The following is a 19,280-nucleotide window of genomic DNA, read 5'->3' as shown; positions in this document are numbered from 1 at the left end:
TGCTGGAGTCATAATGCATACATCCTATACATTATTTATGTCAGACACACCGATACAAATGTAACATAAAAACCTCCCGTTTTGGATGTCAAAGAGTTAATCAGGCGGTTATCAAAGAATAACTGGGCCGGGGCGCTGTACAGTAAATCTCTGAACAGAGTAACCCTTGGATTTTTATACACATAACCAACTGTACAAATCATACAATAACACTCTGGAAAATTAGGCTTTTTTTTTTTTTTTTAGAATCATAGTATTTTATCAATGCTTTTCTATACACGTACTCTGTTTATCTCTAAAACAGCCCTCCCTTTTTCATGTCGGCTTACACATCGTTTATGAGCTGAATTAGCAGCTGTGTTAAGCATAAACACACATTCACAGTCCAAATGAAAAACTGTTGCGATCTTTAACGCTAGAAATTCAAGATGCCCCTCAAATCTTAAAATTTATTGCAGCTCTTTACGTCTGGCCTGGAGATACTCTGATAAGCTTCTTTGAGGCCATTTTTAATGGAGTGGAGAATAAAGTTGAACACTGACTGCATTCTGAAACGTGAATCATACAATCTGATATAACTATGGAGGACTATAAGTGCCAAAATAAAAAAAAAGTAAGAATACATTTAAATAAATAAATTTAAATTTTATTTATTTTACATTTTTTCCCTTTGCAACCTAATCCCCCTTCTATTTATTTCTGTATATTTCCCTTATTTTGTATTTATTTCTACAATTGCCTCAGTTAAAGTGGGATCAGCTTTTTGTCAATTGGTTAATAAATGCCAGTCTGACAACAGAAAAAACTGCCTAGGGAGATCATTGAAGAACTGAAGATGCTATATCAGCCTGTCACATTTTATAAATTAACCTTTGCTTATATTAATTTTAATATAATTTTAATTGTATTTCATCTATATACATTTTGTCATTTATGCGCTTATTTTTATTTTGGCACTTTCAGTCCTCCATACGGGATAAATACATTCCTTTAAACCTGAATGCAGAGGCAGAGGATGTCGTATTCCTTTTACCTTACCGTCACTTGTAAAGCGTAATGAGAAGACTTTGCCTTTTTTTTTGGTTAAATCGTTCAAGCAGATTGCATGTGGCTGTGTGATTCACAGTTTACACTCCTGATACACACACAGACACCTTTTAGAACCTCATCTGGCTCTACGAGTGCAACATCTGGCAACATGTCCATCAGTCCCGCTGGCCTGTGTGGACGCGCAATGACACTATGAGGGTAAAGTGACAAACTCACACACACAAACATATACTCTAACACACTCTGACGCACAGGCTTTATGCCACACCACATTTCGGTTATGACACTGCTCTTCTGGAGGTGCTGTAACTCAAGCTTGTGCCGCCGCTCTTGTGCGAGATCTTGAGTGTCGTGGCAACCGTCAGGCTTGGTGTCATGGCAACAGGGAAGCTGGATGTGGCTGCCGCTGCGAAACCGACTGTCGCGGCGACGGATGGGGGCGGCTCGTTCGGGCATCCGTGCTGGAGCAAGATGTCGACACACTCTTGGCTGCCAGCGCTGTGAGCCAGAGCCAACGCTGTCTGGCCTTGAGCATCCCGATACCGAACATCGCAGCCATACTGCAGGCGGGAAAAGAGAAGAAAGCAAAGTGGATTAGATTATGTAATAATCCCATCCTCCACACTTCAAGGAAGTTTTAGAATGTGTAGGAAAAAAGTTAAGCCTGAACAGGATTGCCCTAAATGATGTCAGAAAGGTGCGATTAAGAGAGCTTTTGTACCTTTCAGACATTTAGATCACCTTCAGTTGTCTGCTGAGTCATCTATTTAGACCACTTTTGTTCTTTGCTGAGTGAACGACTCAGAGGAGGTAATTTTACCATTTTTGCACAGCTCTACAAAATGGTTTGCTGTGATGAAGAAATTTATAATCATTACCTAACCAAGTACCTCCACTGCAGCAACATCCCTATATATTTTTGAGAATACCTGCTTCGTAGCTGGACCAGTGTAAGATAAAAAAAAGAGAGACAAAGGGAAACAAACCCAAATTAGAAGCTGCGTCATCACCACATCAGCCTGCTGACAGGCAGCGAGCAGGGGGGAAGCGGGCAGCCGCAGAGCTAAGAGCGACCGGGAGGAGCGTGCCAGGCTGAGAGGGGCATTAATGTCCTCCTTAGTGCAGTGGGCCAAAAGTAGCAGCAGCTTGGGGAGATTGTGCTCCATCACTGCCAACAGAAGACGGCCAGATAGAGTGATGTCTGGGCCCTCGCTCGTAGGAGGAGGCAACGGCGCCACAAACAGTTTCTGCTCGTATTTGGCTCTTATCCACGATTCCCGCTCCTCTCTAGACAAGGACAGAGAAACAAGTGAGTCATCAGCATTTACAGCTGACAGATGACAGCACTGGACTTTCCAGTGGACTCAGAGAAAGAGCTGCACAGCTCATGTGTCCATACTGTAAAAAAAGAAAACTTGTGTATATATATATATATATATATATATATATATATATATAAAGATGATTTGTCCTTACCGTGTAGCATCGGGTGCTGGTTTACGGTGGCCCATTGTGCGTGCCTCCCATATACTGTTGACCATGTGGTTGCCGATAGCACTGAGAACCAGCGTCAGCTCTCGTGGCAAATCATCCAGCGCCAGAGAGCGAACCCGTGACAGGTGAGTCCCCAGGTTTCTGTGGATGCCGGAACACTCGATGCATATGAGAGCGCCCAGATTCAGACTGGCCCAGGTCGGATCTTGAAGAGGGAGCGTGCACACAACAAATTAACTTCATTTGAAACTGACAGTCTACCAATTTCATTTGGCTGCGTGCCACTAAAATGCGCCCGATCGGCCATGGTGCACAACAGAAGAGTCTGAGAAATCAGCATAAAAAAAACCTCAGCATTAAATTTAATTTAGATCTGATAAGTCATCAAAATTCTTTATCTGGCCCTCAAACAATACAGAGATCATATGAAAAATGTGGTACGTGTGGGATGTGAAAAATACCACACAAAGGCACATACAGTAAAAATATTTGCATTCACACTCCATTGTCTTATCTCATAGCATGCGGATGAATGACTGTTTTCAAATATGCTAAATACCAATTTAAAAGTTAAAAGTACCCCGCTTTGAACGCTCTAAGGCACGGAAAGCTATTTTCAGACTGTCAGATGGAGGAGGGTCATACCCATTTTCCACGGTGATTGTCCACATTTGTTCTAGAGTCTGAACACAAAGAAGTTCAAGTCCGCAGCAAATTATTTTCTCCTCGCTCTATGCAGCTTCTTACACCAACAACAAAAGAGGTCTCGGCTCTGATTAAAACTTCCAAACGTGAAAGCAAACAGAGCAGTCAAATTAGGGATGAAATAGGCAAGCATGACTTACTGGGAGCGTCACAGTCCACACAGAAGTTGTTGCCCTTTGCATTGCGTATCGCCTGCAGAGCCACTGCATCACTCTGGCTGTTCCTTCGAGCCTGTGAGAGGCAAACAGTAACCAGAATAAATGAACTTGTATGAACTCTCCTGTTTAAATCTATTTCTGCAAAGAAAAAAGTGATGAATGACCGCAGTCATTGTACTGACAGTAACAGAAAGAAAAAAAAAACAACTTAGGGTGGATCTTTAAAAAAAAAAATCACTGTTCTTGTTTTTTCTCAAGGAGCTTTTTATCTGCAGGAAGTCTGTAATATTTACCATTTGTCACTGGCAATAAAATGAATGAATGAAAAACTAGATTGCTGTGTGTCAGAGAGTGAATGTTTTCCTGTCGTTTCTTGCCTTGTTTTTGCTGCTTTCACACAGCTGCAGGCTGGCCAGGATCTGGTTCTCGATGGCTTGGACCCAGGAGTCCCTCTCTTCTACACTTTGTGCTTCAAAATGCCACGTCTGACCAGTGCTCGACACAACGAGGAAGTCAAAGTTATCCTCGTCTGAGACAAGAAAGACAATAACACAGAGCTCAGATTTTTTTTTTTTTAATGATTTCTGGATGCAGAAATTTGAGCAGTAGGTTATTAACATCACTTCAGGATCACAGTTGTGCATAAGCAAGGTTTAGTTTTATGCTGCTGATCTGCAGGATTTAATTGATTAATTGTCAATATTTTAAATTAGAAACTTGACTCTTAATGTGATAGCCTGGCATGTGTGGAGGCAGCGCAGCTGATTTATATTACCTGTCTTGCTTACGTTTCTTAAGCTACCAAAGCTTTTGAGTTTCCACATTTTGCGCTTAGCTGCATAAGAGAAGAGAGAAAATATCAGCGAAAAACACAAAGTCTTCGTCATGTGTAGTAAAGCTACAAATATCATTAGAAACATCCCGATCGGTGCCTATGAAAACATATTTGAAGCTTGTAATCATTTACCATCTGCTTGGCCGGCGGTGGCATCTCCTTTCTGATTCATGCTCTTCTTTCTGCGATGCTTTTTTCTGTCCGTGACAGGGGAGGCAGAACCTACGTCTTTGGTAGAGGAAGAGCTCGAGATGCCCTCAACTGCAGAGTCTTGTAACGAGCAGACAGGATAACAAACGTAAAATTACTACAACCCTGTTTCCGAAAAAGCAGGACACTGTATGACTTATACACAGAATGCAATCATTCACAAATTGGTGGAAATAGTAAAAAAAAAAAAATCAAATGCTGAAACTGAGAGATTTTAAGGTTTTTCTATGTTGTTTTTTTTAATAGGTGCTCGTTTTAAATTTGATATCAGCAACACCTTTTTAAAAGGTTGGTGCAGGGACATGTTTACCACTGTGTTGCATCAACTCTGGGCTTATGAGAACTAAGTGAAACAAATGTTGTTGTTGTTTTAAAAGAGAAATATTTTCCCATCCTAGCTCAAAATACTATTTCAGCTGCTCAATATTTCAGGGCCTCATTTGTCATGTTTTTCTTTTCATATTGTTAAATTCGCTTTCAATACTGCAGGCGGCACCTGAGCTCTTTTGCTGTGGAGCCACACAGCTGCAGATGGTGAGGAATGTTTTGTCATGCTGAAAAAAAAAGCAAGACATTTCCCGAAAATGACATCATCTGCATGGGAACAAACCCTTTGTACGTCTTTCAGGCCAAATGCACAAATATCGTGCCACGCCTTTATGGATGCTGGCTTCTGGACTGTATGCTGATACCAAGCTGGATGGTCCCTCTTCTCTGTAGCTGGGAGGATGCAGTAACCATGCCACCCAAAAATAATTTCAAATTGTGACTGGATGGTCCACAGAATAGTTTCCTACTTTTTCTCAGTCTAGCCTAAATGAGCTTGTGGCCTGAAAAGGTGACAGCCTTCCTAATTTTTTTAAAGAATGTTTTTCTTTCTCTGCAAAGTAAAGATTTTTCTTGCATTTGTGGAGGCGACGTTAATGACAGTGTGCTGTGAAGTGTTGCTGAACCCATGCAGTGAGGGCTCAAAGATCACAGCCACGCTGTCTTCGTAGTTTTGAAACATTTTTAATAACATTTTGTTTTTGTTACATTTCAGAAATTTCACTGTCTTACATGTTTTTAGTCCCATACTCACCAATGCTTTGAGCGTGGTTAGATAGTGTGGAAGGACATCGCTGCACACCTCTGTTACCCCTCAGGAACAGGGCACCACCCAGCCCCTCCATCTCCTCAACTTGCAGGAGACTGCTTGCACTCATTGGGACTACAGGAAGAGTAGCAACCATATAAACAACCACATACTTAATAATAAAGCAATTTAGTCAAACACTAAATGTGAAAACAAACAGTGACGCTTTCTGACACTTGCATGCATTACTGATTTAGTTTCCCCACACACTCTTAAAGCACTTGCAAAATTCCTTATGATGCTGTTTTGTAGTCTTGCAGAGGTTTCACAGCCTGCTGCAATTTCCCCCCGTTTGCACAAATGCTTGACCCCTCCATTTACAACCGTCTTAAAATACCAAGAACAATACGTACAAAGCAGTTCTGCAGCCTTCTTTTCTACATATCTACATTTTTTTTTTTATCACTGTCTCTAATAGAAAAAGGTCATCAGGTAAAATATTTCATCTTATCAGCTCCACAGAGAAAAGTACCAGCATGGAGATTTAAAATCTTGAGCTTCTTAGATTAGCCAGACCAAAATCTGTTCAATATCACAGTAACTTTAGATGACATAATTAATTTACACGAGGTTTATTTAAATATACGGTATATAAGGTTTAGCTATTGTGAGACGTCTAAAGATTTTTCCCTCTTTTGTGTACCATAGAGAACATCTTTACCCTCAGCTCCTTGAACGTCTTTGACCCGTCCGTTAAGCCCAGCTGGGGGGGCGCAGGCAGGGATGGCGCGAGGCGGCCGCTTTCCCGGCACCTTCACTGTCACTCGCAGCAGGTCCATCTCTTTCCCGGGGGCATTCAGCATGTAGTCCTGCCAAACCAGACATCAGCCATTACCATCAAACATCAGTCGTGCTTTCAGCAGCATAATGCTCTGGAGCGCTCTGTTAACACGCCGACTCACATTGACACTGGAGTGATAGGACAGTATGCCATCATTGGACAATGTCACATACTTCTTCTTCCACTCTTTGTTGAGCGAGTTCCCACTGCGCTTCAGCAAGATGCCCTTACAGAGGCGACAACACAGAAGACTGTCAATTTATTACTAATGTCTCAAGTGTTCATTTCACATATTACGGCAGCATAATGAAAGCTGGCTGCCAAAAACACCCACTAACTATTCATCAGGGCAGAATGGGAGCTCACAGCACTTCATCACGCCACACGATGAAATTGGCTTCACACGTCTGAAGTGACTGCTGGTGAGATGTCCTCTGCTGAGGGTCATCTGATACATCATATTTGTTTCTGTATCAAGTGCAAATCGGTGCCCTACCTGTTTGATGGGAATGGAGCGCCCGCTGCCCAGATCGCCCTTAAAGTCTGCGCTCCTTCTGTTTGAGTCGCTGCCTCTCCGGCCCTAAAGGAAGGGAAGGATGGACAATAACTGCATCAGGCAGGAATGGGCAGCTTACTGCTGATTTTAATTTATATTTCCCAGAGCTTCTGCTGGAAAGTTTCTGCTGGCTGTAAAAGCTGGCTTATAAGTGTGTATTTATAGCAACTGGTTCAGAATAATTGTCTGTAGCTTTACATGAAGCTGCATTAATCTGTATTTTTATGCAAGTGTCTAATCAAATGCTTACAGCTCTGGTCACTTATAGCAATAAACGCAGAGAGAATTACCACCCTAATTCTGTAGTTTTCCTCATCTGTATGGCGTCTGTAAGACCACTGTTTAGCTTTTCTGACCCACAGCTTTACTCTTCTGGTTCACTATAATCAACTTCAGCCCCAGACACAGGAGGCTGCTGTTCTGATAATCCTCTGAATAAACTGCCTGCCCAGTGTAAAAAAACACTGACAAAATGAGTGAAGGATTTCTATATATGTGGTGCATTTAGCAGCTTAAAAGCCAGTATGATCCATGTGATTAAACATAAGCATTAATTATTAGATTCAAATGTTGAGTCAGCCAGATGAGTAGGTCTCCAAGGTGATGCAAATATTTGTTAATGCAGGTTTTTAATGACATTTCAGATTGTTTTTCCCATAAGGCTGAATTTTCACAGCATTCAACAAAACCCCAAGTGAATATAATATTATAATTACATTATAGACATAATAGACATTACAAATATGCAATGTTTGTAATGGATATTACAGTACATGTGTCAGAGTCTGGTGGAGGCAGACTGTATATATTGTGAAGAGTGGACCCAAAATGCAGACTCCAAGGAACAGGGAACAAAACTTGAATGTTAACAAAAAGCAAGTCATTTAATATGGCTGGTAAAAAAGGTACAAACAAAGGGCAAGGCAAACTAAAGTAAAACTAACATTAACCTAAACTGGGAGAACTAAACAAACAACAAGAAAAACCTAGACATGAAACTTGGAAGCATGGCATGGCATGGCATGGCATGGCATGGCATGGCATGGCATGGCATGGCATGGCATGGGATGGCATGGGATGGCATGGGATGGCATGGGATGGGAAGCATGGCGTGGACAACAGACGACCTGACAATGAGACACTGAAAACAGAGGACTTAAATACACAGGAGGTGATTAGGGGAAGTGTGAACACATGGAGGAACAGCTGACTGACATGAGCCTAATGACAGGACAGGGGAAGTGAAACATATATTGAAACATACAATGAACAAAGAACACACGACTCCTTCAAAATAAAACAGGAAACATGAGACAGACATGATAATACAAACTTGATAACATAAGACACGCAGCATGAAACACAAAGGGTGAGGGAAACTTAAATACAGGGGAAGAAAACACAAGGAGTCTAATAACCAAATGAACTTCGCTAATCTAATGAACTTAAACATAAACAACATCCAAATAAACTAAAACTTAAAACGCTGGGTCAACAGACCCAGGAACATGACAACATGTCTCTGCCAGTGTATTGTCTTTGACTGTTAGCCCCACCTATCTCTATATTACTCTGCTCTATATTATTGCAATGATGTGGAAAAGTGTTCAGCCATCCCTCATGTCTCTATATTTCAAAATAAAGGGTGGAAAATGAGAAAAAGATGCAGTGATATACAAATATAAATGGAAATATGGTATGGCATGATATGTATTCTTTAGCACAGTTTAAACTCTCTTAGGCAAGTTTTCTTCTAATTTCTATAAGTAGTCTTCAGGAATAGTTCTCCAGGCTTCTTGACGGACATTAAAAGCTCCCCGTTGGATGTTGGCTGCCTTTTGTTTTGTTGTCTGTCAGTTTGAGCTCACACTACTTTAATAATGTTCAGGTCCGGGCTCTGAATGATGGTGATCCATTGTGTGTTTGGGATCATTACTTTTTTGAAACAGCTTGTTAGTAACAAAGTGGCTAAAGATAAGTTTAAAATATGTACTAAGAAAGTGTCAAAAAACAAACAAAAAACACATTTCTCTGAAAATCCCTTGAGAAAAACTTCAGAAACCCTGGAGAACTATTACTCAAAGCAACTGCTACAAATCCTGGCTACTTGGAAGCAAAATATAAGGAAATGAGGAATGGCTCAAGACTTTTGCCCAGTACTTATCTAAAGCATGCAACAAACTTTCAGCATCATCAAAATTATATTTTGAACCACTAAGCTTTTCCAATGTGACCGAGCCGATGTCAAGTAATAATTTGCTGCATAGTTACCTGAATTTCTTAATTCCACAAACAGAAAAACAAAGAAGTCAGTGCTTCAGCTTTGATGAGGAAAACAATTTTACTGGAATTATTTTGCATCACTGGACGCAGCTTGTGCCTACAGTTAGCTGATAATTTAGCACGCTGTAGTTAATGTAGGGTCACTTCAGCTTAATTAGCTGTCTGTATTATATAACTTAAGACCACAAGTATGTTCCTGCATTGGGTTTGGTTTGTCCTGCCAAGTGTTTACAGCTCATTTTCTAAACATGGAAACCTACCAAAGGGTTGGCTTGGAGTAAGAAAAAAAGTGGAGGAAAGAAGATTGACAGTAAAAATGCAAAAGGGTCTCTAAGCATGATTGGAGCTTGCACTGAGTAAAGTTTACCGCAAATCTCGTGGTGCGTCTTCGGACGCTACGGACCAAGACAGGTGTAGTACCGTCCTGCTTCTCCCCTCTCAGTGTTCTGCCAATCTCTTTGTGACTGATCACAGGAGTGGAGGGAAGTGAGGACGAGTAGTCGCTGCTCTGCCCACCGTTACTCGCCTAAAGAGAGGGAGAGAGAGGGAAAAAAACAGGAACAGGAGGAGGACTGAGGAGATGAAGTGATAATTGAGCAGAAGGAGCAAATAGCTAAGCCTGATACAACAGCATGCACACTTTAAAAATAGCCTGACAGCAAAATGAAATACAGAAAATAGAGTAACAAAAGCTGCTTCTTATGGACAACAGGTAAGGTGCTGGTTTTACCTGTCCTGGAAAGACACCGGAGACTGGGGTGGAGCCTCCAGAGTGGCTGGGAGAATTGGGAAGAGATTTACAAGAAGCCAGTAGGGCAGCTTGTTTCTTAGCTGCCATGATCTTCTGAGCAGCTGTGGCAAAAAACAAACAAACCCAGAAGTTAAATTAAAAAATGAAACATTAGTCCCCAATAAAATTCATATTTGTCCATCCTCTACAGCACCACACACCATATGGTTCTGGATATGACGGACGTACATACCATCCGTGAAGACTCTGTTCACATTGAGGCCGTACGTCGCACAGGTTTCATAGTAAGTGCAGCGCCGCACGTCTGAGCAGAGCTGTCTGGCCCTGGCATCATCTATCACTCTGGGGTTGGTGCTGCTGATCTTATCTGGAATAAGCAAAAATCACCCAACTACAACGAGAGTTCATTATAAAGGAAGCACAGATGCTGAGCGTGAGCATCTTACCCTGAGTGCCGACGACTATGAAAGCGATCTCAGTTACGGGCCGATGGATTGCAAGCTGGTGATAGATTTTGTAAACTTCCTGGAAGCTGGCCTCATTTTCCAAACTGAAGACCAAGATTACTGCGTCCACCCAACTTGCAAACTAACAAAAGGGAAAAATAATAGCAGTCAAAAAGTACAAGAGGGAAGAAATACTTACTCTTATTAAAAATAAGCCCTCAAACAAGTTCAGCTCGATTCTCCACCCACCTGAGGATCCGGGAGTTCTGTCTCTTCTCTGATTATCAGCAGATGGCTCTGACCATCAACTAGCACATCCTTAATATACTGGCGTCCTGGCAAATATTGGAACAAACAAATGTTTTTAAAGCTTTTACATAATAACTCATTTGATATTTACAGCACTAAAATTGTGATTAAAGTGATTAAAAGAATGATCCTGGATCATCTAAATCAGAAACAGCCAGCATCCATCTGCTGGAGGAGACTCAGGTGTCGCTTGTCGGAGATCTGACTTTAATAGTGTTCAGCCTTTACCTTACATTTTAGAGTTGAGATGACTGTTGTTGTCAACTATATAAGTTAAACCAAATCAATCTGAACTGAATTCACAAAGCTCTGCTCTTAATGGGTGGAGATGTTAAACCAACCTTCTGAGTTCTCCAGTGGGAGGTAACTTCCAGTTAAATGTCTGTGGACCAGAGCAGACTTCCCACTGCACAGACCACCCAAAACACCCTGAAGAGCAGAGACAGAGAGAGAAATGATAAATTCAATATTAAATCCACAAACTGATTTGTAAAAACTATAGTCTCCTGCTTACCAGATGTAGCTCTTGCACAGTTTGGCTCATCGTCCATTCTTGACTGCTGGTGCATACAACTGAGGGCAAACGTTCGGAGCAAAAACAGAGGAAGACGGGATTCATCGGTGAAAAGTTGAGTTGAAACACAGGAACAAAAACAAACAAATATATATAACGTGATATAGGACATAAAGCACTTGGGTATTCCTCTGCTTTGAGTCTATGTGCTATTTTGGGTGGTATTGCTCCTCACATTCATTTTTGAGGGGTTTGTGTGAGACGCAGGCAGCCCAGTGACTAATAAAAACTAGCCTAAAAACAGGCCCAATATTCTAAGTTGATAGTTTTTATAGGGGTGTATGTGCTGATCTGGAGTCAGTTCGGTAGGATTTAGTATAAATACATTATTCATCCACCCCTGACCTTTATCTTACCCAAGTCAGGGTTGCATGGGGGCTGGAGCCTATCCTAGCTGTCATCGGGCAAGAGGCAGGGTACACCGTGGACAGGCTGGCAGTATGTCACACGGTTATCATGGAGAGATCATGGAGGCAACCAGTACCGCTCATATTCACGCCCATGGCTAATTTAGAGTCGTTGGTAAACCTAACATTCTGGATCGCGAGAGGAAGCCGGAGTCTTCGGAGAAAACATTTAGACTCCACGCAGAGGGAGCACTCGGCTGGCCGATGGATTCAAAGCCAAGACCTTCTTGTTGTGAGGTGATGCTAACCACTGCATTACTGTACTGCCCCCTAAATAAATAATTTGACTTAAAATATAGATTTATATTTAAACATATTCTTGCTATTTTTATGCAAAATAGCTCTACTCAACCCTTTAACACAACAATTCAACCCTTGGTAACATTTTACAGCAGACTTAGCAACCATGAAGTTGCTTTTGATGATGAGTGAAAACCACAGTTAGTTAGCCTCATTTGAAATAAAAATAAAAAAAATAAAATATGACTTTAAGTGTCTCCAGCATTGTTACGGTCTAAAACAGTCACTGGATTCAGTTCAGAGTCAGGATAAAGCAGAAAACTATAATAATAAACCTTGAGTTTCTAAAACACACACAATGTCCCAAAAACACTTAGCAGTAGTATGATTGCTGGCCAGGTTTGGCCTAACTATCTGTGGATCCAACACAGTGAGCAGCATTAATGTTCAAGCGCCCCCATCCACCCTCTGAGCTCAAAGAGGCTGTCACTCCCCCAACTGTGAGCACCCAGAAAATTAAATCAAGTGTACAAATGGGCAAGTCTATACGAGTTAGCCAGCATGGCAGGTATCTTTACTTTACCCTAACATTGTTAAACCACCTTCTTTTCTCCCTCTTACTGTGGTTAACTGGCAAAACCAACCTTAACGAGCCATTAATTCTTTTATTCACCCTCGAAGACTAAAAGAAGAAAAAGAAAAGAGATATGAGCCAGCTGGAGTGAGATAATTCATTTTATTCCCTGTGCAGTTCCCCTCATTTCATGAATTTTATAGAAGTCAGTGTCAACTGAAACAAGACCGAGTATGCCACTCGGTGCTCTGTGGTATCGAGAAGATGAAACCTGATTCAAAAGGCTTGTGATGGAAGATCGTTTGCATAAGAAAGTCAAATAACCTAAAGTGGGTTAAGATTTGAGTCAAATATAAGTCACAGTGTTTCAGAATTATTTGTAGAAACACGTATGCTCATGCAGCATTCTGCGAAATAATGTTTTGTTGAGTAATCCTCTAACACTGGACTCAAGGAACACACAGATTTACTGCACTGGAGATTTTCCTTGTATGAAAACAATCTTGAGGGCTGACTCTGGGTGTACACAGTTTGTTGAAATCAGTTTAGAGGAGGAGAGGAGTCAGAAAGTAAATGTCTCTTTATGATAGCTAACTCATAATCAGCATCATTTTAAACTTGCGGCAGACGTCGGACTCTAGAGATGAGCGCACTAAATCCTCCGTCTGTTAACGTTGTTATTGTACAGAAAATGTGTTCACTTAGTTACTAGGCATCTATTTTTGTTCAAAATGTTGATGAGCCACTGTGAATTATAATCTCAATTCCCTGTTCTTAGCTGACAGGATTGGCACCAGGTGTGTTCTTCTGCTGCTGTAGCCCATCTGCTTCAAGATTTGAGATGCTCTTCTGCATACCTCGGTTATGACAGTGGCTATTTGAGTCACTATTTACCTCCCATCCTATATTTCATTCCTGAAGGAACTGTCTGTGAAAAACTTTCATACACAACACACCTTCTTTCATTGCATTTTTAACAATATATTTGCTACATTAACCACACTTTGTGGAATGACTAGACCCTGCAAAAACAGCTGTTTGTGTTGCTTTCCTGTCACTGCCTCTTAGCGATATGAACATCACCAGAACATTATGAACATTAATTCTCAGTCAACTATGATGACTGAGAATTATTAAAAACTGTCACGGTGATAAATGATGGCGAGAGTATGGCCAAATATACCTAGTACATTGGTTAACTGTCATCATAATACCAAATCCTGTACTGTGTAATTCTATCACTCAGTGTAACCTACAGTCACAGGCTGAAATAATATTTTGTAGAGTGGACAAATTACATGATAAAAACTCTTTACCAGCAGCACAGACAGCAGTATTAGTGTGGGAGGTAGAGTACCAAGGCAACTGTTAAAATGTATTCTTATTCTTATTTTTGTTCCTCTGTAGCTCAGCCTTTAATTTAATTCTGAGGTCATGGATATATTTCTTTTCCAGACTCTACAGAAGTATAAATCACAAGTCACTTAATCTGAGCTGCAACATTTGTCTTGAAAGAAATGCAAGATTCAGCAGGAATATTATATAATAACCTCAACTAGTTTCAGGCTTTATACCAGTGAGATCTATCTATCTATCTATCTATCTATCTATCTATCTATCTATCTATCTATCTATCTATCTATCTATCTATCTATCTATCTATCTATCTATCTATCTATCTATCTATCTACACATATATACATATATACATATATATATATCCCCATGGGCTGAGGAATTGGCAGCCAAAAGAATTCTTTAAAACAAAGAGATTTTTAAAAACTTTAATTCATTTACAATTTTATTATTATCTGCAGCTTTTCTTTTACCCTTTAAATGCCTTTATGCGCTGCATTATAAATAAAGCATATCTTTGTAGTGAACAGGCTCTGGATCTGGTTTTATGGCTGAATTTTCCTTTGTTTTATCTTTGACAGAAAGATGTCGGTGAATGGACATTGAAAAAGAGAGAAAAAGAGGGGCAGACAGACAGACAGAGCCACAGAGGACACATGTGCAAATATGAAGCTGAAGGAACAACACAAATCCCCATCAGCGGGGGCAAAAACAATGCGATAGTGCTTACAGATGTACAGTGATGAGGAAACTGTCTCACCAGAGACAATGACACAGACATTTCTTGCACACGCACACACGCGCGCGCACTCTCTGAAGCTGGCAGGTCACGCTGAGCTGGGTGGAGCGAGCTGCAGCGTCGTCCTGGTTCCACGGGGACACAGATACTAACTTTAAACCGACTCCACTCTCCCTCGTCCCCATCTTTGGGCAATCCCCCCCACCTGCACCCACACTCCCCTCCATCAAGAGCGTCACACCACAGACCAAATAGCACCTCTCGCGGCTTGCTGTTGCCATGGCAACTCCATTTTCCAGAAGCCTCCATCCAAGCCTGGGTCTCTATACGATAAACGGTCTCTCATGGATACAGCGACGTGTGTGAGAGGCATGGAGACGTGATGTCCACCTGAAAACACGAAACTGCGCGCATCTCACATTCTGCCGGTGTTGGCCAATATTTTCTGCATCAAAATCACCGAGTTTGTCCGCCAGCAGAACGCTGACATTTTAAGCTGCAATTACAGACTCATCATGACACAACATAACGCTGACAAATGAATGGACTGCATTTGAAGGCTGATTAACTCCACGCACAGAGCAGGAAGTGGCGGGGACCCGCTCCCCTCGCTCCGCCGATGAACACAGCTCTGTGTATCCCAAACCTTAATTATTCATGTCCCACTTACTCCCGACAAATTATTCAGGGCTTACTCCAAATCCTACACACCCTGTCAAAGATTTTTTTTAAAGAAAGAAAAAAAATGAAAAATTGATAGAGTTGCATCATGAACACTGAACACATTTCTGTTTGTTTGATATCCCAAACATAGAGTCAAAGCACTCAAGACACATGACAGCATTTTCACATGAAAAAACCCCATCTTTGCTATTTACTGCTGTGATGGCCTCAGCTTTACCAAAGAGGAACAGCTTGTACACATTTGAAACACTCTTACTTTAAAAATCTCTTTGAATCTCTTCCCCTTCTCTAAGAAAGTTTGCTGTAATTTCCCCCCTCTTGCCATAGGTTTATAAATTCACAGTGACCTGATATTCTAATCACCTCTCCATCAGATATCCTGCAGGCCTACATCAGATCCAGCTTCTATTTTTAACTAAGATATTAACTTGACATTTACTTTTTACACTGCAAATCTAATGATTACCAACAAGCTTGTTTTCATCATCTATTACCATCTTAAATAGATGATTGGTCAATAAAACAAGGTGATATATTTAAATTGCTTCTAAGGTCCAAAACCGCTAAACACAAAGAGAACAGCGAATAAAAATGTGAAATGGTTGCAATAACTATCAAAATTGTTCATTTTTACCAGTTTTTGGACAGCAAGTTTTCTATTAGCAGCACAAATTCATTACTGTAGCTGTGTTTTTCCCACTTGTGCCGTGAAAGAGTAATTGAATATTGAAAGGACATATACCACTTAACCTTAAAAACAAATACTCTTCATCCATAGAAAAACACTCAGGTATTTATTTTCTATGTCCAGATACAAAAACATCATTATTTGCTTTTCGTTGTAATTCTTATAAATTCTCAAAGGTATGCTATTTCCTCAGATGTTATTATGATTGCTTCTTCTTCTTCTTCTTCTTCTTCTTCTTCTTCTTCTTCTAGCTACTCCCTTTAGAGGTCGCCACAGCGAATAATCTGCTTCATCTCCGTACCCCTAGCATCCTCCTCTGTCACACCAACCCTATGCATGTCCTCCCTTCACTGCATCCACGAATCTTCTCTGTGATCTTATTCTTTTCCTCATGCTCCTAGCAGCTCCGTATTCAACATCCTTTGTGCAGTGCACTATCCACTATCCCTCCTCTGCACATGTCAAAACCATCTCAGCCTTCCTCTCTAACTTTGTCTCCAAACTGCTCAACCTGAGCTGCCCCTCTGATGCACTCATTTCTAATCTTATCTCCCATGATCACCTCATATGTTTATGACTACATATTTATTATTATTCCACCCTAAAACTAATCTCAAATACACCAAGAGCCCACGAATAAGTGGAATTGTTTCATCTGATCTCACTAAATAGGAAAAGTTACCTATTAGCTTTAAGTAACTGGAACATTTCTAGCCCTTCGGGTGTTACCTACCATGCAATACAACAATAGTGACAAAGCTCACTTGTAAAGGTACCACATGTTCATGTTAGCTTTTTTTATTTTTTATTTTATTTACACAAGTCTTCTATTTCCCCAGAGAAACATGCAAAGGAAACAATTACAGAAGATGTTTCACACAAATCGTTAAGCCAAACTAAAGTAATGATAATGCATTTTTTTCCACTATACTTGTGTCTGCGTGGAACTTTCACCAAGTGCTTCACATAAATTAAACGTGTGAATAAATAAGCGAGCGCATTCGAGCATAACTAAGAGGGGGCGGTTTTGTTTTTTTGAGGGGTTTAGTTCCACACAAACTCCAGAGAAGGCAATATACATGGGTAATAAATACGGGACCCTACTTAATTACACAGAATAAACTAATCATCTTAATTGGCTAATTTTTTTCCTCCCAAGGGACTGCTGTTGGGTGAAACAAAATATATCTGAAATGATTTTTTTGTTGTTGCCACTTTTACACCAGAGATCTCATTCATATTGTTCGCCATGTACAACAAACTCTGATTCTTAAGCACGTGTTAATTTAGGTCTGGGTCTGTCAAAAGAGTCCAGAAGAGTGAGACTGTCAAATAAAGGGGTGCTGGTGTGCTACTGTTTACAGCATAGGTGTCAAACTCTGGCCCGCGGGCCAGATTTGGCCTGCAGACTAATTACATTTGGCCTGCGAAGCCATACCAAATTACTATTAGAGCTGGCCTACTGGTATTATACAGCTAATATATATATTGTTTAGTATTAAGCTTTGCTTGTTCCATATTCAGTTTTTCAGCAAACGTGTTTGAGTCCATAAGAAAAGATTCATTCTTATATCTGGAGGAATAAATATATTTCAATATATATTAACGTTAGCCCGCGACTTTGTTTCAGTTTTGAATTTTGGCCCATTGTGTATTTGAGTTTGACACCCCTGGTTTACAGCCTTCATTTGCATTTGTATGAAGAGATAGTAGATTCATGAGGTTGCCTTACCTTCCTCCTCACTCGAACCTCTCTCCACAGGTGGATACAGCGGAGGTGGAGTGTTGACGCCGGCTGGCACGCCTGCACTTTTGGTAAAAATCCCACTAATGAACTTGAGCATCTTACGATCACGAGGGGGAGGAGGAGGAGCACGGTGGATTGTTCCTCCCTGTCCCTCCTTTCCCTTCTTCAGGTCCTCGGAGAGGCAATGTAGGTCGCTGTTGTCCAGGGTACGACTTGTGGGCTTTCTCTGAGCCCTGGACATGTCGGTAGCGGATAAGGAAACGGAAACTGTCTTAAATCTCTCCCCCTGAGGGCTGTCCCGGGTCATTATGCCTGAATATCCTCCACTGACGGGAGCTCCGGGACGGATGAGCGCCCCCCTGCCATCGCTGTCGGCCCAGGACGCCCTATAAGGCCCCATGGTTGTAGCTGCTGTTAAGGGGGACTGGTCCCCAAAGCGGTTATCCCTTCTGTCCAAAGTCTTTGCAGAGTGATACAAGGTTGTTGTGTTGGTCTCTCTGAACTCCCTCCATGCAGAGTTACCTCCTGCGTGGGATCTCATCAAGACTTCAGGACGTGGGCTGACCTGTGATGGGACAGAAAAGGGGAGGCTGCAACGTGAACGACCGCTCAAGTCCGCTCCATTTTCACCCTTTAAGAAGAGCATGGGGGGCTCCCGGTAGAGCTCAGTCTTAGGGCGCAAGGCATCTGAGCGAGGTCCCTCTCTGCGCGCAGTTCCCTCTGTGGTAGTTCCTCCGTATACTTTAACCATTTGCTTGACAGGTGGGTGTTCAAAAGAAGCGTCTTTGCTCTTACCAACCGATACAGTGTCTTTTTGGTGTCCATCCCTCCTCTCAGGCTTCCCTCTGTTCTCACTAGGGCTGCCATACTTGACCCGCACCTGTTCCACTTCCTCTTTTACTTCTGTGTTTTCTTTTTCTGCCACTTCCAAACACACAGGTTCTTCCTCCCTGTCAGGAGTAATGTTCAGCTCCTCCTTCTCCTCCTCTTCCTCCTTCTTAGGGCTCCCTTCCCCCTCTGGAAGAGCCTCCGTCTGGCTTCCTGCTACATCCTCTGGCAAAGCCTCAACCTTCACCAGAGTGAGGGATATGAGGTAGGTGGTGCGTCTCTGTGGGTTGGCCGCTTTGCTCATTGGGACAGCAGACCTCAGTGCAATGACACCTGCTCTCTGACCTCAAAAGACCTGCACACCTCAGTCATGGCAACCAGGATGAGACTGAAGACCAGAAGAAAAAACAAAATCAAATACAGATCTGATCAAATGATGTGTGGCAGATTTTGGCTGATGTCGGGCTAATGCACTTGACAGTAGTCCAAGTTTGCTCTTAAAACCTTAATAAAAACAGGAAGTCAGTAATAAAAAATAGAGGAACACTTGAATTGCAAATTTATGGAATATATTCAGAAGGCTGACCCACTGGTGAAACAAGTCTAGACTGTTTTTTTTTAAAAAATGCCTCCATTAATCCTCTTCAATGCACACCACTACTACTGGTCTCTACCACTGATTCATTCATAATCCTTCTCCCTCTCTGCCTTGCTTTCCTTCTTAAATTCA

General features: G+C 41.5%; 1 protein-coding gene across 1 annotated transcript; it reads right to left on the bottom strand.

Moving 5' to 3' along the window:
- Positions 1 to 1,328: 1,328 nt before the first annotated feature.
- Positions 1,329 to 18,854, bottom strand: LOC146632094 (arf-GAP with GTPase, ANK repeat and PH domain-containing protein 1-like). The gene is made up of 19 exons (XM_085354059.1): positions 17,708 to 18,854; positions 11,228 to 11,286; positions 11,055 to 11,142; positions 10,654 to 10,739; positions 10,405 to 10,546; positions 10,191 to 10,325; positions 9,938 to 10,059; positions 9,575 to 9,733; positions 6,865 to 6,948; positions 6,490 to 6,594; positions 6,249 to 6,396; positions 5,534 to 5,662; positions 4,375 to 4,512; positions 4,183 to 4,242; positions 3,785 to 3,936; positions 3,390 to 3,480; positions 2,527 to 2,749; positions 2,037 to 2,337; positions 1,329 to 1,610 (listed from the first exon to the last, which is right to left on the bottom strand). Exons 1-19 carry the CDS (start codon positions 18,852 to 18,854, stop codon positions 1,329 to 1,331), a joined length of 3,651 nt encoding a protein of 1,216 aa, XP_085210185.1.
- Positions 18,855 to 19,280: the final 426 nt, after the last annotated feature.

Source organism: Diplotaxodon limnothrissa, linkage group LG5 (assembly GCF_057381915.1).
Source record: "Diplotaxodon limnothrissa isolate DT_005_m linkage group LG5, D_limnothrissa_male_GT1.1, whole genome shotgun sequence".
In the NCBI taxonomy this organism is placed as follows: domain Eukaryota; kingdom Metazoa; phylum Chordata; class Actinopteri; order Cichliformes; family Cichlidae; genus Diplotaxodon; species Diplotaxodon limnothrissa.
The sequence above is the reverse complement of the archived record's forward strand: the minus strand, read 5'-3'. Positions and strand labels throughout refer to the sequence as shown.

Coding starts and splice junctions, on each gene's coding strand:
- LOC146632094 (XM_085354059.1), bottom strand. CDS start 18,854: ATGAGCAAAGCGGCCAACCCACAGAGACGCACCACCTACCTCATATCC. Junction 10,060..10,190: donor GAACAGAGTCTTCACGGATG/GTATGTACGTCC, acceptor TTTTTGCCACAG/CTGCTCAGAAGATCATGGCA. Junction 5,663..6,248: donor AGACGTTCAAGGAGCTGAGG/GTAAAGATGTTC, acceptor CTCTTCCTGTAG/TCCCAATGAGTGCAAGCAGT.